The 22,026-nt window shown below is 36.7% G+C and overlaps 1 protein-coding gene across 1 annotated transcript in view; it reads right to left on the reverse strand.

The window, feature by feature from the left end:
• IPP (intracisternal A particle-promoted polypeptide) overlaps positions 1-22,026 on the reverse strand; it is a 35,637-nt gene that overhangs the window by 7,790 nt on the left and 5,821 nt on the right. The window contains exons 3-8 of the mRNA XM_068539791.1: positions 18,336-18,767; positions 12,148-12,303; positions 10,408-10,575; positions 7,088-7,225; positions 5,791-5,913; positions 3,747-3,967 (exon numbers count right to left, since the gene is read on the reverse strand). Coding sequence (XP_068395892.1) covers positions 3,747-3,967; positions 5,791-5,913; positions 7,088-7,225; positions 10,408-10,575; positions 12,148-12,303; positions 18,336-18,767 — 1,238 coding nt within the window. The remainder of the gene's footprint in view (positions 1-3,746; positions 3,968-5,790; positions 5,914-7,087; positions 7,226-10,407; positions 10,576-12,147; positions 12,304-18,335; positions 18,768-22,026) is intronic.

Raw genomic sequence — 22,026 nt, forward strand, 5'->3', positions numbered from 1 at the left:
AGAGAGGGGCTGGAGGTTGAAATAATAATTGATCATGCCTATGTGATGAAGCCTCCATAAAAATCCCTAAACTATGGGGTTTGAAGAACTTCTGGTTTGATGACCACATCCCACATGCCAGGAAAGTGATACCCCAAACTTCACCGGGGCAGAAACCTGTAATCAAGACCCTTCTGGATCTTGCCGTATGTACCTCTTCATCTGGCTATTCATTTGTATCCTTTATAATAATATAGAATATAAAAATTATATATTCTATTATATTCTATATTATATTCTATTATTCTATATTTATAATAATATATAATATCCTTTATAATAAACTGGTAATAGTTAAGTAAAGTGTTTCCCTGAGTTCTGTGAGCCATTATGGTGAATTATTGAACCTGAGGAAGGGATCATGGGAACCCTTAATTTGTAAACAAGTCAGTGGTTAACCTGAGGACTGGTGTCTAAAGTGAGGGGCAGTCTTGTGGAACTGAGCCCTTAACCTGTGGGACAGTTAGTGTCAGAACTGAACTGACTTGTAGGACACTCAGTTGGTGGTGTCCACAGAGAATTGGAGAAGAGCTTGGTGTGGAAAACCCACACATTTGGTGTCAAAATATTGTGAGCAAAGAAACAGTTTTCCTTTAGAGGAGTTGTAAGCTTAACAATTCTCAGAGCTCACACAAGACTGGATGATATTCTAGTTGGTTTTTTTTATATCTTTATTGGAGTATAATTGCTTTACAATGTTGTGTTATTTTCTGCCGTACAACAAAGTGAATCAGCTATATGTATACATATATCTCCATATCCCCTCCCTCTTGTGCCTCCCTCCCACCCTCTCTATCCCAACCCTCTAGGTCATCACAAAGCATCGAGCTGATCTCCCTGTGCTATGCTGCAGCTTCCCACTAGCCATCCATTTTACATTTGGTAGTGTATATATGTCAATGATACTCTCTCACTTTGTCCCCGCTTCCCCTTCCCCACCGGAGTCCTCAAGTCCATTCTCTACGTCTGCGTCTTTATGACAACTACTGAAGCCCGCGCACCTAGAGCCTGTGCTTCGCAACAAGAGAAGCCACCACAATGAGAAGCCCGCGCACCGCAACAAAGAGTAGCCCCTGCTCACTGCAACTAGAGAAAGCCCATGTGCAGTAACGAAGACCCAATGCAGCCAAAATAAATAAATAAATAAATAAATACATACATACATACATAAAAATTCTTTAAAAAAAAAAAAGTGAAGTGGTAAATCAGAGAAATGCAGATCAAAACCACAATGAGGTATCACCTCACACCAGTCAGAACGCCCATCATCAAAAAACCTACAAACAATAAATGCTGGAGAGGGTGTGGGGAAAAGGGACCCTCTTGCACTGTTGGTGGGAATGTAAATTGATACAGCCACTATGGAGAACAGTATGGAGGTTCCTTAAAAAACTAAAAATAGAACTACCATACGACCCAGCAATCCCACTACTGGGCATATACCCTGAGAAAACCATAATTCAAAAAGATACATGTACCACAGTGTTCACTGCAGCACTATTTACAATGGCCATGACATGAAAGCAACCTAAATATCCATTGACAGATGACTGGATAAAGAAGATGTGGTACATATATACAATGGAATACCACTCAGCCATAAAAAGGAACAAAATTGAGTCATTTGTAGTGAGGTGGATGGAACTAGAGTCTGTCATACAGAGTGAAGTAAATCAGAAAGAGAAAAATACCATATGCTAACACATACATATGGAACCTAGAAAAATGGTACTGATGAACCTAGTGGCAGTGCAGGAATAGATACGCAGATGTAGAGAACGGACTTGTGGACACAGGGTGGGAAGGGGAAGCTGGGACGAATTGAGAGAGTAGCATTGACACATATACACTACCAACTGTAAAATAGATAGTGGGAATCTGCTGTATAGCACAGGGAGATCAGCTTGGTGCTATGTGATGACCTAGAGGGGTGGGATGGGGAGGGTGGGAGGAAGGCTCAAGAGGGAGGGGATATATGTATACATATAGCTGATTCACTTTGTTGTACAGCAGAAGCTAACACAACACTGTAAAGCAATTATAATCCAATAAAGATGTAAAAAAAAAAAAGTGAACTGGTATGATATTATTTGAATGTAGATGTAATGCATTAAAATACCTATTATATATAATGCAAACCCAAAAGCAACCACTAAGAAAAAGGGTGAAGAGATATAGTTAATTGGACAAAAGAAATAAAATGGAATACTAAAACAATAACAATATAAAGACAGAAAAGGGGACTTCTCTGGTTGTCCAGTGGTTAAGACTCTGTGCTTCCACTGCAGGGGACATGGGTTCAATCCCTGCTTGGGGAACTAAGATCCCAACATGCCGTGTGGTGCGGCCAAAAAAAAAGACAGAAAAGAGGAAAAAACAAGGATGGATTGTGTAAATAGAAAAACAGCAAAATAAGAGTCTAAAAACCAACTGTATCTATAATTACATTATATATAAATAGTAAAAATTCTAAAGACCCCATTTGAAAGTCAGAGATTGTCAAATTGTAGGAAAAAACAGACCTCAACTATGTGTTATCTTACAAGAGATGTAATTTTTAAAGACATAGATTTAAAGTAGAAAGAAAGAAAAAGATATACAATGCAAATACTAATCAAAAGATAGCTTGGCTACCTTACTATCAGACAAAATAGACTTCAGAGCAAAGAATACTGCCAGAGATAAAGAAAAACATTTCATGGCTATAAAAAGATCAATTCATCAAGAAGATATAATAATCAATGTATACACATTTAATAACAGATTCAAAATATGTGAAGCAAAACCTGACGGGAATGAAAGGAGAAACAGGCAAATTCATAATTACAGACAGAGATTTCAACACTTCTTCCTTAGTAATTGACAAAACAATTGAACAAATTAGAAAAACTAGGGAAGAGAATTCCCTGGTAGTCCAGTGGTTAGGACTCTGCACTTCCATTGCAGGGTGCATGGGTTCGATCCCTGGTCAGGGAACTAAGATCCCACAAGCCTCACCATGTGGCCAAAAAAGAAAAAGAAAGACTAGAGAAGACCTGAATGCTAACCAACTTGGCCTAACTGACATTTATAGAACACTATTCTCAACAACAGCAGAATACAAGTTCTTTTCAGGTGCACGTGAAACATTTACCAAGACAGAAATCACATAAAATATGCTCTTTGATCACAGTAGAATTATATTAAAGCAATAACATAAAGATATCTAGAGAATCCCCAAATATTTGGAAATTAAATAAAATACTTGTAACAACTCATTGGTCAAAGAAGAAATTACCAGGGAAATTAGAAGCTATTTTGAGGTAAATGCTAACTAAAATACAATATATCAAAATGTGTGGGATGCAGTTAAAGCAGTGCTTGAAAACAATTTATAGCTTTAAAGATTTATATTCTAGAAAAAGAAAGTTCTAAAAATCAATCATCTGAGTTTCTACTTTAAGAATCTAGAAAAAGAAGAGCAAATTGAACCCAAAACAAATAGAAGAAAGGAAAGAAATAGTAATAGTAACAGAAATCAATGAAATAGGAGGTGGACAATCAATAGAAAAAAATCAATGACACCAAAAGTTGATTCTTTGAAAAGAAAAAAAAAGAGGGAAAAAACCTATAAATAATATAATGAATGAAAGAATACACAGCACTACAGATCTTACAGACATTAAAAGAGTAACAGGACACTAAACAATTGAAATCATCCAACCTACCTCTTCAAAGGAATATTTTTCTACAGTGTGAAGAGCATCTTGTGTCTCATTCCACCCTCCAATAGAATAGATGCAGTCATCGAGTGCAGCCACCCCGAGATATGCTCTTCTGGTTCCCATTGGAGGAAGTGGAGACCAACGCTTGGAAAGTGGATCATAAACTTCAAAAGAACGAAGCTCTATTCCTTCATTGCTGATGCCCCCAATCACATAAATTAAACCTGGAAATGGAATATTTTTGCTCAGATGCTATAGAAAATAGGATACAAATAATTATAAAAAGTAATAATTGTGATTTAAGTTTGCTATCTGATATTATACTTAATGCAGGGCTTACAATATTCTTTCAAGAGAGAAAATTGACTTCTGTCTAGTTTATCACAGCTCTCATTTAAGCATGTTACAAAGAATTAGGGGTATGAATTTAAAGTGGCACTGAATTTTCAAAGAATTTAATGATGCTATAACAGAACAATTTGTCAGACAAGGATTTCCGATCTTATTGTTTGCTTAATGATCTCAAGTTCCAGATCCACTGCTACCACATATAGGTAAAAAAGGATGGGGAGAAGGATTTGTTCCCCCTTAAAAACTGTCATATGCTTAAACTGGGAATGACATGACCCTGTTGGTGACAACCTAACGGTTGCTCAGATGGACATAAAATGAATTTAAATTAGAATAGTTTATGGCTAGATTAAGGTATCAGATACTGTACAGTAGACTGTAATTCACAGAGTTCCTTATTAAATTTAACTTTAAAATAATGGTTCTGACAATCAACAATTATTTTTTTTGAGTGTCTACTGTTGTTCCTAGAGGTCTAAAGTGAGAAGTTATAAGGAATGGCATTCTTAAAAAATTTATTTATTTGGCTGCACAGGGTCTTACTTGCGGCACACAGGATCTTTGTTGCCGCGTGTGGGATCTTTGTTGTGGCATGCGGGATCTTTAGTTGCAGCATGCGGGATCTTTAGTTTCAGCATGCGGAATCTAGTTCCCTGACCAGGGATCGAACCCATGCCCCCTGCATTGGGAGTGCAGAGTCTTAACCACTGGACCACCAGGGAAGTCCCAAGGAATGGCATTTTAAGAAACATGAGCTACATGTTAGTAAACTTGGGTTCTAGCTCCAGCTTTGCTAGTAACCAACTATGAGAAAAGACAACTCACAGCCTCCTGATCTTCAGCTTCCTCATCTAAAAATAAAGCGGTTGAAATAGAGAATCTCCAAGATGCCTCTCTAGCTCTATGATTTTAGATGGGAAGATAAAAATAATAAATAAACAATTAGAGAACACTATAATATTAAACAATAGAACATAGTCTGCACCATGTAATTTGAGCATTTAGCTGCTAGCAGAAATCTGAGAAGGTACTCAGAAGGCAGAAAGAATTTCAGCTGGGAACACAGCAGGCTGAATTGTCACATAACAATGGGCAGACTGCTTCCTACTCTACAGGTACATGTAAATCTGTTCTCCAATTCTGGACAGAGAATCAGGTTCTATTTGAGAGTGCTTATTAATTACCTCTCAGTGTATAATAGACAATTACAATTAAAATAATATCTGTATACCACTTTAATATGTAGTACAACATTTTTCAAATCTGTGATAGCATTGTGTGTGTACTGAATCACAATGTACTCTATAAAAAAACACTGAAGAAGCCTATGACACTATGAAGATGGTTTTTGATAATCTCTCCCTACTTAGAAATACATACTAAGGCCTACAAGGGAGAGAAAATAACAATAATGGATGACAGTTCAAATGCTTATTTTGCTAATTAGGTATTTTTGCCCATCTGGAATTCTTAATTCTAGCTTTGTTTATTTTGGGAAAAAAATGATTATTTTGGCAATACAGAAATAAAGATATAAGAGGTTTAAAAATATAAGAGATTAGAAGCAGAATTTCCACAGTGTCAATTATTCAAAACTAACAGACATAAAATATACTTTTGTGAAAATAAAGCCTCAAGCTCAAACAGTTTTTAAAAAATATATATTTTCAGGAAAAATATTTTATAAAGCAATTACCTTGCATTTCACAACACCCAAAGTAGTAGCGTGACATAGCCATGTTGCCAACTACTTCCCATTTATTTTCATCGGGATCAAATCGTTCAATGGTGTTCCCTATCTCAGCTCCAACCCAACCACCTGAAACCAAACAGAAAAATATTATTTTTGGAATAAAGGAATTTTATTTATGAAAAACACCTTAGAGGGACCTCCCTGGCGGTCCAGTGGTTAAGTATCCGCCTTCTAATGCAGGGGATGCTGGTTCGATCCCTGGTCGGGGAACTAAGATCCCACATGCCGAGGGGCAACTAAGCCCGTGTGCTCTAGAGCCCGCGCGCTATAGGTAGAGAGAAGACGGCCGGACTAACGGAAGAGCCCGCGCACCGCAACGAAAAGATGCCGCATGCCGCAGCGAAGGTCCCGCGTGCCGCAACTAAGACCCGATGTAGCCAAATAAATAAATAAATACTTAAAAAGAAAAACACCTTAGAAAACATCTAATCTGACAACTTTATATTATGGATGATTCTCATATGGACCAGAGAGGTTATCTGTCCAAGATCACATGAAAAGTTAGACTTTGATTGCAAGTAGAACTTGGGTCTTTTAACTCCCTGCCTAGGTTTCACAAGAGATTTTTTTTTTTTTTAAATTTTTGGCTGCGTTGGGTCTTTGTTGCTGTGCGTGGGCTTTCTCTAGTTGCAGTGAGCAGGGGCTACTCTTCATTGCGGTACACGGATTTCTCATTGCAGTGGCTTCTCTTGTGGAGCATGGCCTCTAGGTGCACAGGCTTCAGTAGTTGTGGCACGTGGGCTCAGTAGTTGTGGTGCACAGGCTTAGTTGCTCTGCGGCATGTGGGATCTTCCCGGACCAGGGCTCGAACCCGTGTCCCCTGCATTGGCAGGAGGGTTCTTAACCACTGCGCCACCAGGGAAGCCCTCACAAGAGATTTTTAAAAAATAAAGCAAAACAAAACCAAAAACTTCAATCTATTGCATAGGAAATATGGTACTTGGCAAAACAACTTTTTGAAACAATGTCTGTGTATTCAGAATGGTTATCCTAACCATGAAATTTAACTAGTCAGCTAAAATGCTCCCCTAGACATCTCATCTATATTTTATGTCCATCTCCTTCTAAGAATTCCATACTTGACAATATCTCCCAAGTAATATAATTTTGAGAATAAGAACTTTTAAAGCTAAAAAGACACAAGTTTCTTATGGGAGGGAAGGAAAATTTCTAAAGTAAGCAGAATTTAACTAAGAATTTAAATAATATTAGATATCCTTAAATTGGAGAGTATAATTACCCAAAGCATAGATAGCCCCATAACACACACACACTCCCAAGCCACAGCGGGGGTGATTCATTGAAGCTACAGTTGTCCACTGTTTAGTAACTGGATCGTAGCATTCAGTACAGTCAAAAATCATTGAATCCTTTTCACCTGAGTTAAATAAAAGAGACACATATGAGAAGATTTAGTAATATTAATAGCCTAGAACCACAATACAATATTCAGCAGTGTTCTGTGTTGTCAGAAATTCAATTATTATGTCTAATTTTATACTATTCTTTAAAATTTATTTGCCCACCAAGTGTTATTTTGAATCCATAGCACTGTCATTTATTAAAGCCCACTTAATGAAGCAAAGTGGGCTATTATCTATTTCTAATTCTACCACCCAAACAATCCAATTTTTGAGGATACAATTTGCATTTTAACACTTCTATATTTTCATAGTTTAGATAGTTGGCTCTGCTACAATTTGAGGGTTTTTTCAATTAATTAATTAATTAATTATTTTTTGAATTTGAGTTTTAATGCAATGCTTATCTAGCAACAAATAGAAAATAAAAAAACATTTAAAATATCACTTAAAATAGAATTTTAAAATATACTATACCTAGGAGTAAATCTAATCAAAGATTTATAAGAACTTTATGGATATAATTTATAAATTTTATTTGATAAAGTTTTAAATTAAGGAATATCTAAATAAATGAAGAGATGTATCATGTTGATGAGTTACAAGTGTCAGTGTAAAGATGATTATTCCCAAAACGATTTATAGATTTAACGAAATCCCAGTTTTTAAAAAACCCTTTCTTTCTTTTTTATTGTATTTAAATACACATAACATAAAATGTACCATGTAAACCATTTTTAAGAATACAGTTCAGTGATGTTAAACACATTCATATTGTTGTACAGCCATCACAACCATCCATTCCCATAATCCTTTTCATCTTGTAAAACTGAAACTCTATACTCATTAAACAATAATTCCCCATTCTCTCCTTCGCCAGCCCCTGGCAACGACCATTATACTTTCTGTCTTTTTGGTTTTGACTACTCCAAGTATCTCATATAAGTGGAATCATACATTATTATTTTTAAAAACAGATTTGATGAACTAATTCTAACTTTTATATGGAAGTATGAAAGACCTAGAATAGCCAAGCACTCCCAAAAAGAATAATAAGGAAAGAGAAAATGCCCTATTAAATAAGCCTATCAGACTTAAAATAGAGCTTTAATAATTAAGATAGGAATAGACAGAGAGACCAGTGGGAAAGAAAGGAAATTCTAGAAACAGATCCACACATATATGATTACTTGGTATATGACATAGTTTGCATGACAGAGCAGTGGGGAAACAAAAACGCTGGGAATTGGTTATATATATAGAGGGGAAAAAATGAAACTGGTTCCTTACTAATACTATCTGTAAAAATTCAATTACAGGTGAATTATAGACATAAATGTAAATGGCAAAACTATAAAATTTTAGAAAACAATAAAGGTATATATCCTCATGATTTTCGAGTAGACAAAGGATTTCTTTAAAAAGATATAAGAAATACTAACCATAAAGGGAAAAAAATAATAGAGTTGGCTACATTAAAATTAAAAACATTCATTTATCAAAAGATACCATAAAAAGAGTAGAAGATGAAGCAGAGGAGTAGGAAAATATATTTGCAGCACATATAATCTTATGAGGGCCTAGAATCCTGAATGTATACAAAACTCTTACTGTGCAGAAAAGAGTCACCATCAGGCCTAAAACTGCCTATTGATAGAAAGGCTTGCTCGTAAGGTTGACCCTTGCCTGGAGTCTGGGAACATGGCTAGTAAACAGTTCCCTACACTCACATAAAAATTTCCCTAAATGATAACAGTGGCTTTTTGCAGTGGTGAAAATGTTCTGGAATTAGTGGTGATGGTTGCACAATTTTGTGAATATACTAAAAACCACTGAACTGTACACTTCAATGGTGAATTTTATGATATGTGAATTATATCTTAATTTTTAAATATAATACTTAGAATATTAACCCAGATATGAATGTATCTAAAAGGAAATAAACTATTGACTGTGATTATCTCTGGGTGGTATGATTATAGTATGGGTGATTTTTATTTTCTTTTTCATATGCTTCAGGTTTACCAAATTTTCTACAGCAAATCTGAATTACTTTGATAACAAACATTTATTTAAAAATTATATATTAAGTAATATGTTAAGATAGTAATGTTTATAGTATTAATAATGGCTAGTAAAGTCATAGCAGTTTTGACGGGCTCCCATTTGTACTTCTGTGGTATCAGGAAAGGGGATAAGTATATATGGAAGTGTCGCAAAGGACACTGTGACCCTAGGTTAAACAGGAGAGAGTTCACGCAATGCAACTGCCGAAATGTACATAAAAAGAACTACTAGATTTCTAGCCAAAGATTATATAGAGTTACAGTCTTTATACTGACAGATGGTTATTGCTCAAAACTCTAATTTCTTTGTTAGGATTTTCAGATGCACCATGACATTTATTGATTTAATAAACAGTTTCTGAGTGATGATTATGTTCCCTCCAAAAGATAAAAATCATATATTCCCTATATCTCTCTCATTTTAAACTGACGGTATCATAGTTGGAAAATAATAATATGATTTTTGATGTACAGCTTTCAGTATTTTAGAATGACCCATAGAAATAAAGCAAAAAAATTGGCTGTAAAGGTTAGAGATGATCTACCTAGGCTGGTTGCTATAAAGACAAATTATTCAGAAGTAAATATTGATATCAAAGGTGTTAGTATTTATTTCTCTTTAGATCCCTCTCTGATAATTATTTCTCTCCCACATTCAAATCCCCTTTTAATTTTATTAATTAATCATTTTAGAATTTATAATAATAGCTTCAGAAAACACAGTGATTTTAATCAAGAAATATATCCCAATGTCTAGCTGACATGGTTTCTATACATCCCACTGCCCAGATACTTGGTTAATTTAAAATGATTCATAATGCAGCTCTCAGAATTAAAAAAATTTTTATCACAAATGTTGATCTAAATTTTGGCGTCACATTTTCATAAACAACTTTTCATTAAAACCAAACCTAAGTATTTGCCTTGTAATAAATTACCGTGTCCCTCTGGTATGAAATATTCAATATCTTGTGTTTCCTTTTTCTTTCATTCATTTATTCAATAAATATTTATTAAGCACAACTGTATCTACATATACCCCATAGTATCTAGCAATATATATAAGGCATATAAGAATGCAGTCAACTTAGAGCTAGAGACTAATAAGGGAAATAAGACATTTTCATTATTACCTCCAATTGCGTAGACCATCCCTCCCAGAACTGCTACTCCCAGTCCACATCGAGCCTGATGAAGTGAAGACACAGTGGTCCAGTACTGGCTAAAGGTGTCAAAACGTTCTACACAACTGAGGGCTCTACTATCACTCCAACGACCCCCCTGCAACCGAGTATATCCACCTGAATAAAGGAAGGAAAGGAGGTACACAGCAAATCCCTTACTGCTAAATATGGAAATGGTAGTAACAAGAAAAATCTAGCCCTCTATATCTAGACATTCAATATAACTACTGCACAGTAAGGAATAAGTGCTTTAGAGTCTGCCATATATACATCTATTATTCTTAAATGTGCCAGGTCCTGAAAGATTATGGTTTAAATGCAATGAGGTCTACCACAATGTTCTACCACCTGGTCTTGGTTATAATCAAATGTTAGATAAAACATAAATCTAGGAACTGGTTATCTGTCTAGTTAGGAAGTTTCATTGTGACTTCTATTAATGTCTTTTTCAGTTAAATATAGTGAGTTGGGGCTTCCCTGGTGGTGCAGTGGTTCAGAATCCGCCTGCCAATGCAGGGGACACAGGTTCGAGCCCTGTCCCGGGAAGATCCCACGTGCCGCAGAGCAACTAAGCCCGTGCACCACAACTAATGAGCCTGAGCTCTAGAGCCTGCGAGCCACAACTACTGAGCCCACGTGCCACAACTACTGAAGCCCGCGTGCCTAGAGCCCGGGCTCTGCAATAGGAGAAGCCATGAGAATGAGAAGCCCACGCACTGCAATGAAGAGTAGCCCTCGCTCACCGCAATTAGAGAAAGCCCACGCACAGCAACGAAGACCCAACACAGCCAAAAGGTAAATTAATTAATTAATAATAAAAAAAAATAGTGAGTTGAAATCCTTGTTTGACTGCACATCCCATCATTAAAAAAGTTTAGCAAGCACTCAAAAATTACACATTTATATATTATAGTATATATAAAATTATACAATGACATACATACTAAAAATTATACTATACATAAAGTTTTTATATATAATAAATTATATTATGTATATAAATCTGGACAATCTGTTGACATATATATCAAATATTGATAAGGTTTAATGCTTTTTTTAAAAAAAAAAATGGAGGGAATTCTCTGGCGGCCAGTGGTTCCGACTTGGCACTTTCACTGCTGTGGCCTGGGTTCAATCCCTGGTCGGGGAACTAAGATCCCGCAAGCTGCGCGGGGTGGCCAAAAAACTACACAACACTACACTACACTACACTACAATAAAATAAAATAAAAATGGAAAGGTTCATACGATATTCCTATGGGTTATCCTGCATATCCACACTTTGGAGACCACTAGTTCCTATCATCCCTAATGACCATCTAAGATGATCAGCTGTGAATAGTTAAAATGTGTGAGATTTATTTTCCTATTTTCCTATTTCTCACTAGAATTCAAATATTTAATTTTTAAAGCAGTATATCTTAGGCAGTTATTTGATAATAATTGGGTATATAAGAACCCAAAGATTTAAATCACAGAATAACAGATGTCAAATAAATAGCTATTTATTCTTAGATGTGTCCACTGTACTATATAAATACAATTTCTAAATCTGTAGCCTGTATGTGAAATTAAATATGCCTATCTGACATACCTGCACATTCTGACATGTATGATAACAACAAAAATTTAAAAGGTTTTTATCCTGAAAATAAAGATAATTTCTATTACTTTTTAAAAGGTTCTCACCTACTGCATACAGGTACTTTCTTGCTTTCTTCCGAGGTCGAACCTTAGATGTCTGCAGAAAACTAGAAAATTTGTTCTCTTTGGGAGATTTGCACACCTCACAGTACTCTTTCAAAAGTGTTTGCAATGCAACACGAAGATTAAAATCGGATATTCCTAAAGCAATGTTGAAAAAGATAATGTTTTAATCAATTTTTAAATAATATTGAAAAGACATGTTTCCATGAAAATAAAATACATTTAACAATCAAAAAATGAAAACTCATCATCAAACAATGGAGTATGTTTCCAACAATACCAAGTATTATTTTTCTCACTGCTACTAAAGAATATATACTTTCCTTAAATCAAAGATTGTTTTAAAAAACATGCTTCATTAGATCCAATTTGAAAACACATGTATGAGGATCTCTAAACAAAGATGCCAGGTAAAACAGGGGCACAATTATCTAACAAAATGAAAAAATAAAATTGCCCAAAATTCTATACTTACAACCTGCTAAGAAAAGGATATAAAATTATGTCATATACTTTGAAAATGATAGTCAAAGCAAGAAACAGAAGATTCTGGTCGGATGAGGTCCATTTCCTAAAAAGACTTTGAGCATGATTGGGTAGGTTATTCTGCTCAAGGGTGCTTAGCTGAAAAGATGAATTGGGAACGAAAGCCAACCTGTGTCCCACTTGGCAAGCTATAAGAACTGGCCTCCGTGAAAGGGCACTATCTTCTAATTTGCACAAAAGCACCACATATGCTAGTAAGGGACTGTCTCTAAGCCTTGTCTCTATGTCCAAAAAGCAATATTGAGGAGAAAAGGTCAACTAACAAAATCTTGAGAAGTCTCACTAGTAACTTAAGAATTTGGAGAAAGGGCAAATAGCAGATAAAAAGCAGAACTGAGAAGTCAGAGAAAAAAACCATTAAAAGAAAAATCCTTTACAGGCCCATCAGTAAAGATAGAGAGGATCACCAGGATTTGCCATCTAACAGAGCTCAGTGGTAGCCAAAATCCACAGTAGTGAGATACATCCTTGGCTGGGTTAAGTAGGTCTTGATAACAGATCAATACAGTAGTAGGATCTTACAAGAGAGACCTCAGAGCCCAGGCCCCCAAGCAAGGACCTCAGCCTTAGCAGATCTCTATTCTTTCACTACCCTATGCCTCAGGCTAGAAAGATGTGGTGAGAACACAACACAGAGCCCTCAAATTTTAGATGGGAGAAACAAAGTAGTTACACTAAGGTAGAAAGAGTGTCAAAGAGAATTATCAGAGCAAGCAGGTTTGAACAGAGTTGCCCAAGTTAAGAATGAGCAATATATCATGAAAAGGCAATACAGCTATGTAAATATACCTCAGGAAAAAGAAGAGAAAGAGACTGAAGAATTCAGTCTGGAAGAAAACATTAGCCACAAACAGAAACAGACTCCCCATACACAGGATAGAATTATTTAAGAATACAGATCCTATATAAAAAAAAGAACTCAAAGGCAAAATGAGATGCATTGTGGGCTTCCCTGGTGGCGCAGTGGTTAAGAATCGCCTGCCATGGGCTTCCCTGGTGGCGCAGTGGTTGAGAATCTGCCTGCCAATGCAGGGGACACGGGTTCGAGCCCTGGTCTGGGAGGATCCCATATGCTGCGGAGCAACTAGGCCCGTGCGCCACAACTACTGAGCCTGCGTGTCTGGAGCCTGTGCTCTGCAACAAGAGAGGCCGCGATAGTGAGAGGCCCGCGCACCGTGATGAAGAGTGGCCCCCACTTGCTGCAACTAGAGAAAGCCCTTGCACAGAAACGAAGACCCAACACAGCCATAAAAAAATAAATAAAATAAATTAAAAAAAAAAAAAAAAAAAAGAATTGCCTGCCAGTGCAGGGGACACGGGTTCGAGGCCTGGTCCGGGAAGATCCCACATGCCGCAGAGCAACTAAGCCCGTGCACCACAACTACTAAGCCTGCACTCTAGAGCCTGCGAGCCACAACTACTGAGCCCACGTGCCACAACTACTGAAGCCCACGTGCCTAGAGCCCGTGCTCCACAACAAGAGAAGCCACCGCAAAGAGAAGCTCATGCACCGCAACAAAGAGTAGCCCCCACTCGCCGCAACTAGAGAAAGCCCATGTGCAGCAACAAAGACCCAATGCAGCCAAAAATTTAAAGATAATAATAAAATAAAATGAGACGCATTGTTGAGGAAACAAAGTGAGAACTGAAATGACAGTAGTGCAGACTTAATAAATTGGAAACAAGAAACTCATCAGAAAAAAATCAAATTAGCGATTTGGAGTAAAGACTTGAGAAAACTGTGAATATAGAGCAAAAGACCAAATATTTTAACATTAGAAGATAAATATGAAAGACAAAAAAGTTCCAGTGAAAGGATGAAGACTACCAAATGAAACATTAAAAGTGTTCAGGGGGCTTCCCTGGTGGCGCAGTGGTTGAGAATCTGCCTGCTAATGCAGGGGACACGGGTTCGAGCCCTGGTCTGGGAAGATCCCACATGCCACGGAGCAGCTGGGCCCGTGAGCCACAACTACTGAGCCTGCGCGTCTGGAGCCTGTGCCCCGCAACGGGAGGGGCCGCGATAGTGAAAGGCCCGCGCACCGCGATGAAGCGTGGCCCCCGCTTGCCGCAACTAGAGAAAGCCCTCGCACGAACCGAAGACCCAACACAGCCAAAAATAAATAAATAAATAAAGTAGCTATAAAATTAAAAAAAAAAAAGTGTTCAGGAATTTCATACAGGAAAAATTTCCCAAAATGAAATTAAAATTGAACCTTTAAAAGGAAAGGGCGGGACGTCCCTGCCGGTCCAGTGGTTGGGACTCCTAGTGTGGGGGCGTGGCTTTGATCCCTGGTTGGGGAACTAGGATCACGCAAGCCGAAAGGCTCAGCCAAAAAAAAAAAAGGAAAGGGTATATGATATAGTCTAAGGAAGAATGGCAAACTTTAACACAAATCAAGAATAATGGAAGATAATTCTTTAGGCATCCAAGCAGAAAGAGAAAGTCATAAAAAAAAAAAAAGAAAACCATGCCTTACAAACTTGGGGTGGTTTGGGGGAATCATCATAAATTAAGAATATTATGCCCACCCAAATTTCTGTTAAATTAAAAAGCAACAGGCAGAACTTCTCAGATGTGAGGGAAAAAAATCAGGAAATAACAGTTATCATGAGCCTTCTTTGAAAAAAATACTTAGTGATGAAATCCAACCAACCAAATGATGAATCAAAAAAGAAAGCTCAGGGAATTCCTTGGCGGTCCAGTGGTTAGGACTCGGTGCTTTCACTGCTGTGGCCTAGGTTCAATCCTTGGTCAAGGAACTAAGATCCCACAAGCCCTGCTGCGCCGCCAAAAAAAAAAAAAAGGTCAGGACTAAAAAGACTATCGTTAAAAAACTGGTAGAGAGCATTAAATACAAAACAAAAGCACAGAGCTAGGGGAATCATGATTGAAAAAAATCTATGTAAAGGCTGTGTAAAACTTGAGGGGGGTAGGGAGAAAAATAACAATGCTAATTACCTCATTTTTCTTAGCAGAGAGTCTAAACTTTAAAATTGAAACACAAAATGAAACTATGGTTTCACCTTTTAATGATTTTCATCTTTTGTTTTTAACTCTACAAAAACTTTTTAGAATGATTATTTCTTGGGATAAAGAAACATTTATCTGAAATTAGTTATTACTTTAGTTTCTTCTTTGTTAATTTTAGTGAGATTTAAATACATTTTTGTAGTATAAATAGTATGATAGAATGATTCTTATTCTTATAAATTTTTTTTTCTATCTATCCATGCAACCATACACCCACCTATCATCCATTCTCCTATACAGAGACATCTAGAATGATGTTTAATGAATGTTAATTATAACTGGCTATTTCTGGGTGATGGACTTTGGGTGATGTGTTGGGTTTTTTTATACTTTATTACCTAAACTTTTCATAAGAGTATGTACCATTTTTAAAAAGTAAAATCATTCTCTAAAATGCAAGAAAAATATGTTATACTAATAATATTAAATTGCCTGAATTATTCCTGTGGTAAATACAAAAAATATACACCAGGGGGAAAATCTACACATTTCACATAACATAATTTAACCATTTCAATTAAGTCTCTTGCTCCTTCACTGAATTTTGTGGTAGACTCTCATTATTTTTCTGTATGAATTGTCCATCTTTTCTCCAGTATGATCAAAGAGATAAAGTTTCAAAAATAGTGAAAAATATTAAGGTTACCTTTAAAAAAAATCCTCCATTTATTTCTCCCTTGCCTCCCTGCAGTTTTACTCCAGTGAAATATCTTTAAGGTGATAACTATTGGGCAGCGCAAGACTTAAACACTGTATTACAACACTAAAAAGCTGCAGGAAAACATGTCCCAATTCTAGGGAACTTTCCTTTGCTCCTAGCAGAGGAACTTTCCTTTAGCACTCTGTATCTGCGGCACTTGGGAAAAGCCAACTCAACCATGAAAGCCTTTGTCCCACTCCTAAATTCTCACATGATACATGCAAAAATGTGTCTGGATAATTTCTCTCTTCTTGTTTTACCATTTAAATACAGTCAGTCTTCATTTTTTGTGGATTCCTTACTTGTGACTACATCTACTCACTAAAATGGATTTGTAACCCAAATCAACATTCACAGCACTTTCCTGGTAGTTCACAGACATGCCACAGAGCGGCAAAAAATTTGAATCACCTAACATGCATGTTCCCAGGTGAGACTGAAAGAGGTGACATCCTGCCTTCTTGCTTCAGCTCTCACTATAAACAAGTGTCCTCTTCACACTCTATTTAGTGTCATGGTTTTCACATTTTTGTGTTTTTTGCTGTTTTTTTCACTGTTTAAAATAGACCCCAAGCATACTGCTAAAGTGCTGTCTAGTGTTTGTAAGTGCAAGAAGGCTGTGATGTGCCTTACAGAGAAAATACATGTGTTAGGCTTCATTCAGGCTTGAGTTATAGTGCTGCTGGCCATGAGTTTAATGAATCAACAACATATAATATTAAATGAGGTAGTTCTGACAGACACACACATAAAACAAAGTTATGTATTGATCAGCTGACAAAAATGTTGTAACCAGAGGCTTGTAAGAACTTACCCTGTATTTCCCTAGGAACAATGGCTCAGTATTTGTCAATTCAGTGTTCTTGGCAAATTTATAGAAGATAACTACCATGAATAATGAGAACTGACTATATATGAATAATGAGAATTAACTGCATATACATTAATACAAGATATCACTCAGAAAAACCTACAAAATTCTGTTAACACTGTTAAGAATGGGAAAAAACTAAAAATCCACATTAAATATAATTCCTTCACAGAATTACAACTTTAATGCTAATATTATATTTAATTCATAATAAAATATTTGTAATTCAGTCACATCCTAAATCTTCAGTGCATGACAAGAGTAAAATCTTCAAATCTTGAAACCAGGTCCAAGGTAGTTTTTAAAAATAAATTTAGTTATCATTTTTCCAATATAAAGATAAAATTTATTTTATACTATGGTGAAAAGTATTTTCAAAGTGTAGAACCTAAATATATTCAAAGGCTACATAGAAGCTATATTATATCAATATACAATTCATTTTATAATGATAGGAGTTATAAGATTTATTGAGTTTTGGTTTTGTGTTTAGCATATATGTTTTCCTCAAATGCTGGGTTTTGGTGAAGTTTTCAGTGGCAAGAAGAAACCTTACACTAAAATAATTAGTACTGCCTAAAATAGCACCAGTATTTTAACTCTGTCAGTAATTTTATCTCCCGTGGTACTTAATCTCAAGAAAGTATTTAAAGATTTGATTAAAATACTGGGTAGAAATACTGAAATACTGGGACTTCCCTGAAGGTGCATTGGTTAAGATTCCACACTCAATGCAGGGAGCACAGGTTCGATCCCTGGTCGGGGAACTAAGATCCCACATGACGCATGGCATGGCCAAAAGCTTAAAAAAAAAAAAGAAAGAAAGAAAGAAAGAAAAAAAAGAAATACTGAAATACTACTATCTACCCACAAAACACAGAAGTTGTATCTTGCATATAATAATCATTCAATAAACGTCTGCTTATTGAACTGAAAAACGAAAACACTATCACATTTCAAATAGAGGAAAGGTCACTGGATAATTAACTGACTAACTTAACATGGAACAAAAAAATTACCTTCTATATACTTTAAAAGCCTCTGAGGAGGTAATAAAGGGAATCGAATTGGGTCTAGCACTTCCACCACATGTTTTCTTCTCTTTCCGAGATCTTTCAGAATCCACTGCATTGCAGCTAAGAAGACCTGGTATTCATCCTCAATGCTAAGCTCTTCACTTCGCAAAATTTTGATCAGCTGATCTTTTGTAAGTGCCAGGAACTCTTCCCCACTATGAACCTCCAAGAAATGGACATGAATGTAGTTTTCTGTAAATTCCAAAAGATCATGGCAGGCAATCTGCTCAGAGAACTGAAAGATCCCAATGCAGTTCAGTGGATCAATTTGTCCTTTCAGAAATTCACAGCAAAGATTAACAACTTCAGTCAACTGTAGCATGTCTGCTGCAACAATCAGCTCTTGGACATTATTCACTCCTATGTTCACTATACCTAGGGAAGTAAGGAGACAAAATAACCAATAAAATAAAATAAACATTTGACTTATATTCAAAGACCATTATATTCAATACTTGATTCCACTGATAGCTTAGGCTTTGCCGAGTAGATACTAAGTATAAAGGCAACAAAGAACTTGTAGAAAGGTGCATAACTTAAATGATAATGGCACCCCACATTCATGTAACACTTAACAATGAACCAGGCACAGCATTAATTGCTTTATACATTCACTTAACCCTCGCTACAACCCCATATAATAGGGTTTTTCCCCCTTATTATTATTTTTTAATTAATTAATTAATTTATTTATTTATTTATTTTTGGCTGCATTGGGTCTTCGTTGCTGCACGCGGGCTTTCTAGTTGTACTGAGCAGGGGCTACTCTCTGTTGCAGTGTGCGGGCTTCTCATTGTGGTGGCTTCTCTTGCTGTGGAGCATGGGATCTAGGCGTGCAAGCTTCAGTAGTTGCAGCATGCAGGCTCAGTAGTTGTGGCTCGCAGGCTCTAGAGCATAGGCTCAGTAGTTGTGGTGCACCGGCTTCGTTGCTCTACGGCATGTGGGATCTTCCCGGACCAGGGCTCGAACCTGTGTCCCCTGCACTGGCAGGCGGATTCTTAATCACTATGCCACCAGGGAAGTCCCCACTTTCATGTATGTTTATAATGACTTTGGGAAGACATCAAATACTCAATCATATTTAGAAGGGAAAAAAAACACTGTAAGTCTACCTAATAAGGATAAACTCTCCATTCAATCTTATACTTTCCCTTTACCCCTTTAAAACATTCAACTAAACTATGTGTCTAAAGTTTGTATTCCCAAATAGATATATAAACTCTGTTGGGGCAAGGCTTGTCCTTTCTGTATTCCCAATGCCTAGCACACACTAGGTGCTCAAAAAATTTATTATATATGAATGAATGGCCAAAGACATTATGGTGAGAGGAAGACTATGGCTTGATGAATGCAAACAGGGGTTTTCTGAAAAGTATAGGAAATGGAATCCACCATGGGAATAAATGGTAGTGGCTGCAGAGAAAACTGAGATAAGACTTAATTGAATGAAATGAGAATTCACTACAAATTTGGAGAAGATAAGATCATGGGTTGTGATGGAAGGTAACTGAATGACTGCTACTGGATGAAACCAAGAGTTACTTGAAAGTACTAAAAAGAATGCCCTACAGCTTAATAAGGCTTTACAGATTATTAAAAGCACTTTTACAGCAACAAAAAAACTAACAACCCAATTGAAAAATTAGCAGAAGACCTAAATAGACATTTCTCCAAAGAAGACATACAGATAGCCATCAGGCACATGAAAAGATGCTCAACATTGCTAATTATTAGAGAAATTCAAATCAAAACTACAGTGAGATACCACCTCACACCAGTCTCAATGGCCATCATAAAAAACTCTACAAATAACAAAGGTTGGAGAGGGTGTGGAGGAAAAGGAACTCTCCTACGCTGTTGGTGGGAATATAAGTTGGTGCAGCCAGTATGGAAAACAGTATGCAGGTTCCTCAAAAAACTAAAAATAGAGTTGCCATATGATCCAGCAATTCCACTCCTGGGCATATATCGGGACAAACCTATAATTCAAAAAGATACAAGTACCTCTTTGTTCATGGCAGCACTATTCACAATAGCCAAGACCTGGAAACAACCTAAATGTCCGCTGACAGATGAATGGATATATATACAATGGAATACTACTCATCATAAAAAAAAAAAATGAAACAGGGACTTCCCTGGCAGTCCAGTGGTTAAGACTCTGTGCTTCCACTGCAAGGAGCACAGGTTCGATCCTTGGTCGTGGAACTAATATCCCTCATGCCTCGAGGCCAAAAATAAATAGATAAATAAATAAAAATAAAAAAGAATTAAAAAATTTCATTTGCAGCAACATGGATGGACCTACAGATTATCATACTCAGTCAGAAAGAGAAAGACATACCATATGATATCACTTATGCATGAAATCTAAAATATGACACAAATGAATTTACCTACAAAACAGAAACAGACTCACAGACATAGAGAACAGATTTGTGGTTGCCAAGGGGGTGGTGGGGGGGGGAGGGATGGATTGGGAGTTCGGGATTAGCAGATGCAAACTATTATATGCAGAATGGAAAAACAAGGTCCTACTGTATAGCACAGGGAACTATCAATATCTGCTGTACAGCAGAAATTAACACAACATTGTAAATCAACTATACTTCAATAAAATTAAAAAATAAAAATAAAAGAGTAAGCTACATGTAAAAGAATGAAATTAGAACATTTCCTAACACCATACACACAAATAAACTCAAAATGGATTAAAGACTTAAATGTAAGGCCAGACACTATAAAACTCTTAGAGGAAAACATAGGCAGAACACTCTATGACATAAATCACAGCAAGATCCTTTTTGATCCACCTCCTAGAGAAATGGAAATAAAAACAAAAATAAACAAATGGGACCTAATGTAACTTAAAAGCTTTTGCACAGCAAAGGAAACCCGACACAAGACAAAACAGCAACCCTCAGAATGGGAGAAAATATTTGTAAATGAAGCAATTGACAAAGGATTAATCTCCAAAATATACAAGCAGCTCATAAAGCTCAATATCAAAAAAACAAACAACCCAATCCAAAAATGGGTGGAAGACCTAAACAGACATTTCTCCAGAGAAGTTATACAGATTGCCAACAAACACGTGAAAGGATGCTCAACATCACTAATCATTAGAAAAATGCAAATCAAAACCACAATGAGGGGCTTCCCTGGTGGCGCAGTGGTTGAGAATCTGCCTGCCAATGCAGGGGACACGGGTTCGAGCCCTGGTCTGGGAAGATCCCACATGCCACGGAGCAACTGGGCCTGTAAGCCACAACTACTGAGCCTGCACGTCTGGAGCCTGTGCTCCGCAACAAGAGAGGCCGCGATGGTGAGAGGCCCGCGCACCGCGATGAAGAGTGGTCCCCACTTGCCACAATTAGAGAAAGCCCTCGCAGAGAAACGAAGACCCAACACAGCCATAAATAAATAAATAAATAAATAAATAAATAAACAAATAAAAGCTGTGAGGGACCCGAGCGATCCCCTCATTTAAAAAAAAAAAAAAAAAAAAACCACAATGAGGTATCACCTCACACTGGTCAGAATGGCCATCATCAAAAATCTACAAACAATAAATGCTGGAGAGGGTGTGGCAAAAAGGGAACCCTCTTGCACTGTTGGTGGGAATGCAAATTGA

The sequence above is a fragment of the Eschrichtius robustus genome, chromosome 3 (genome assembly GCF_028021215.1).
Source record: "Eschrichtius robustus isolate mEscRob2 chromosome 3, mEscRob2.pri, whole genome shotgun sequence".
Classification (NCBI taxonomy): domain Eukaryota; kingdom Metazoa; phylum Chordata; class Mammalia; order Artiodactyla; family Eschrichtiidae; genus Eschrichtius; species Eschrichtius robustus.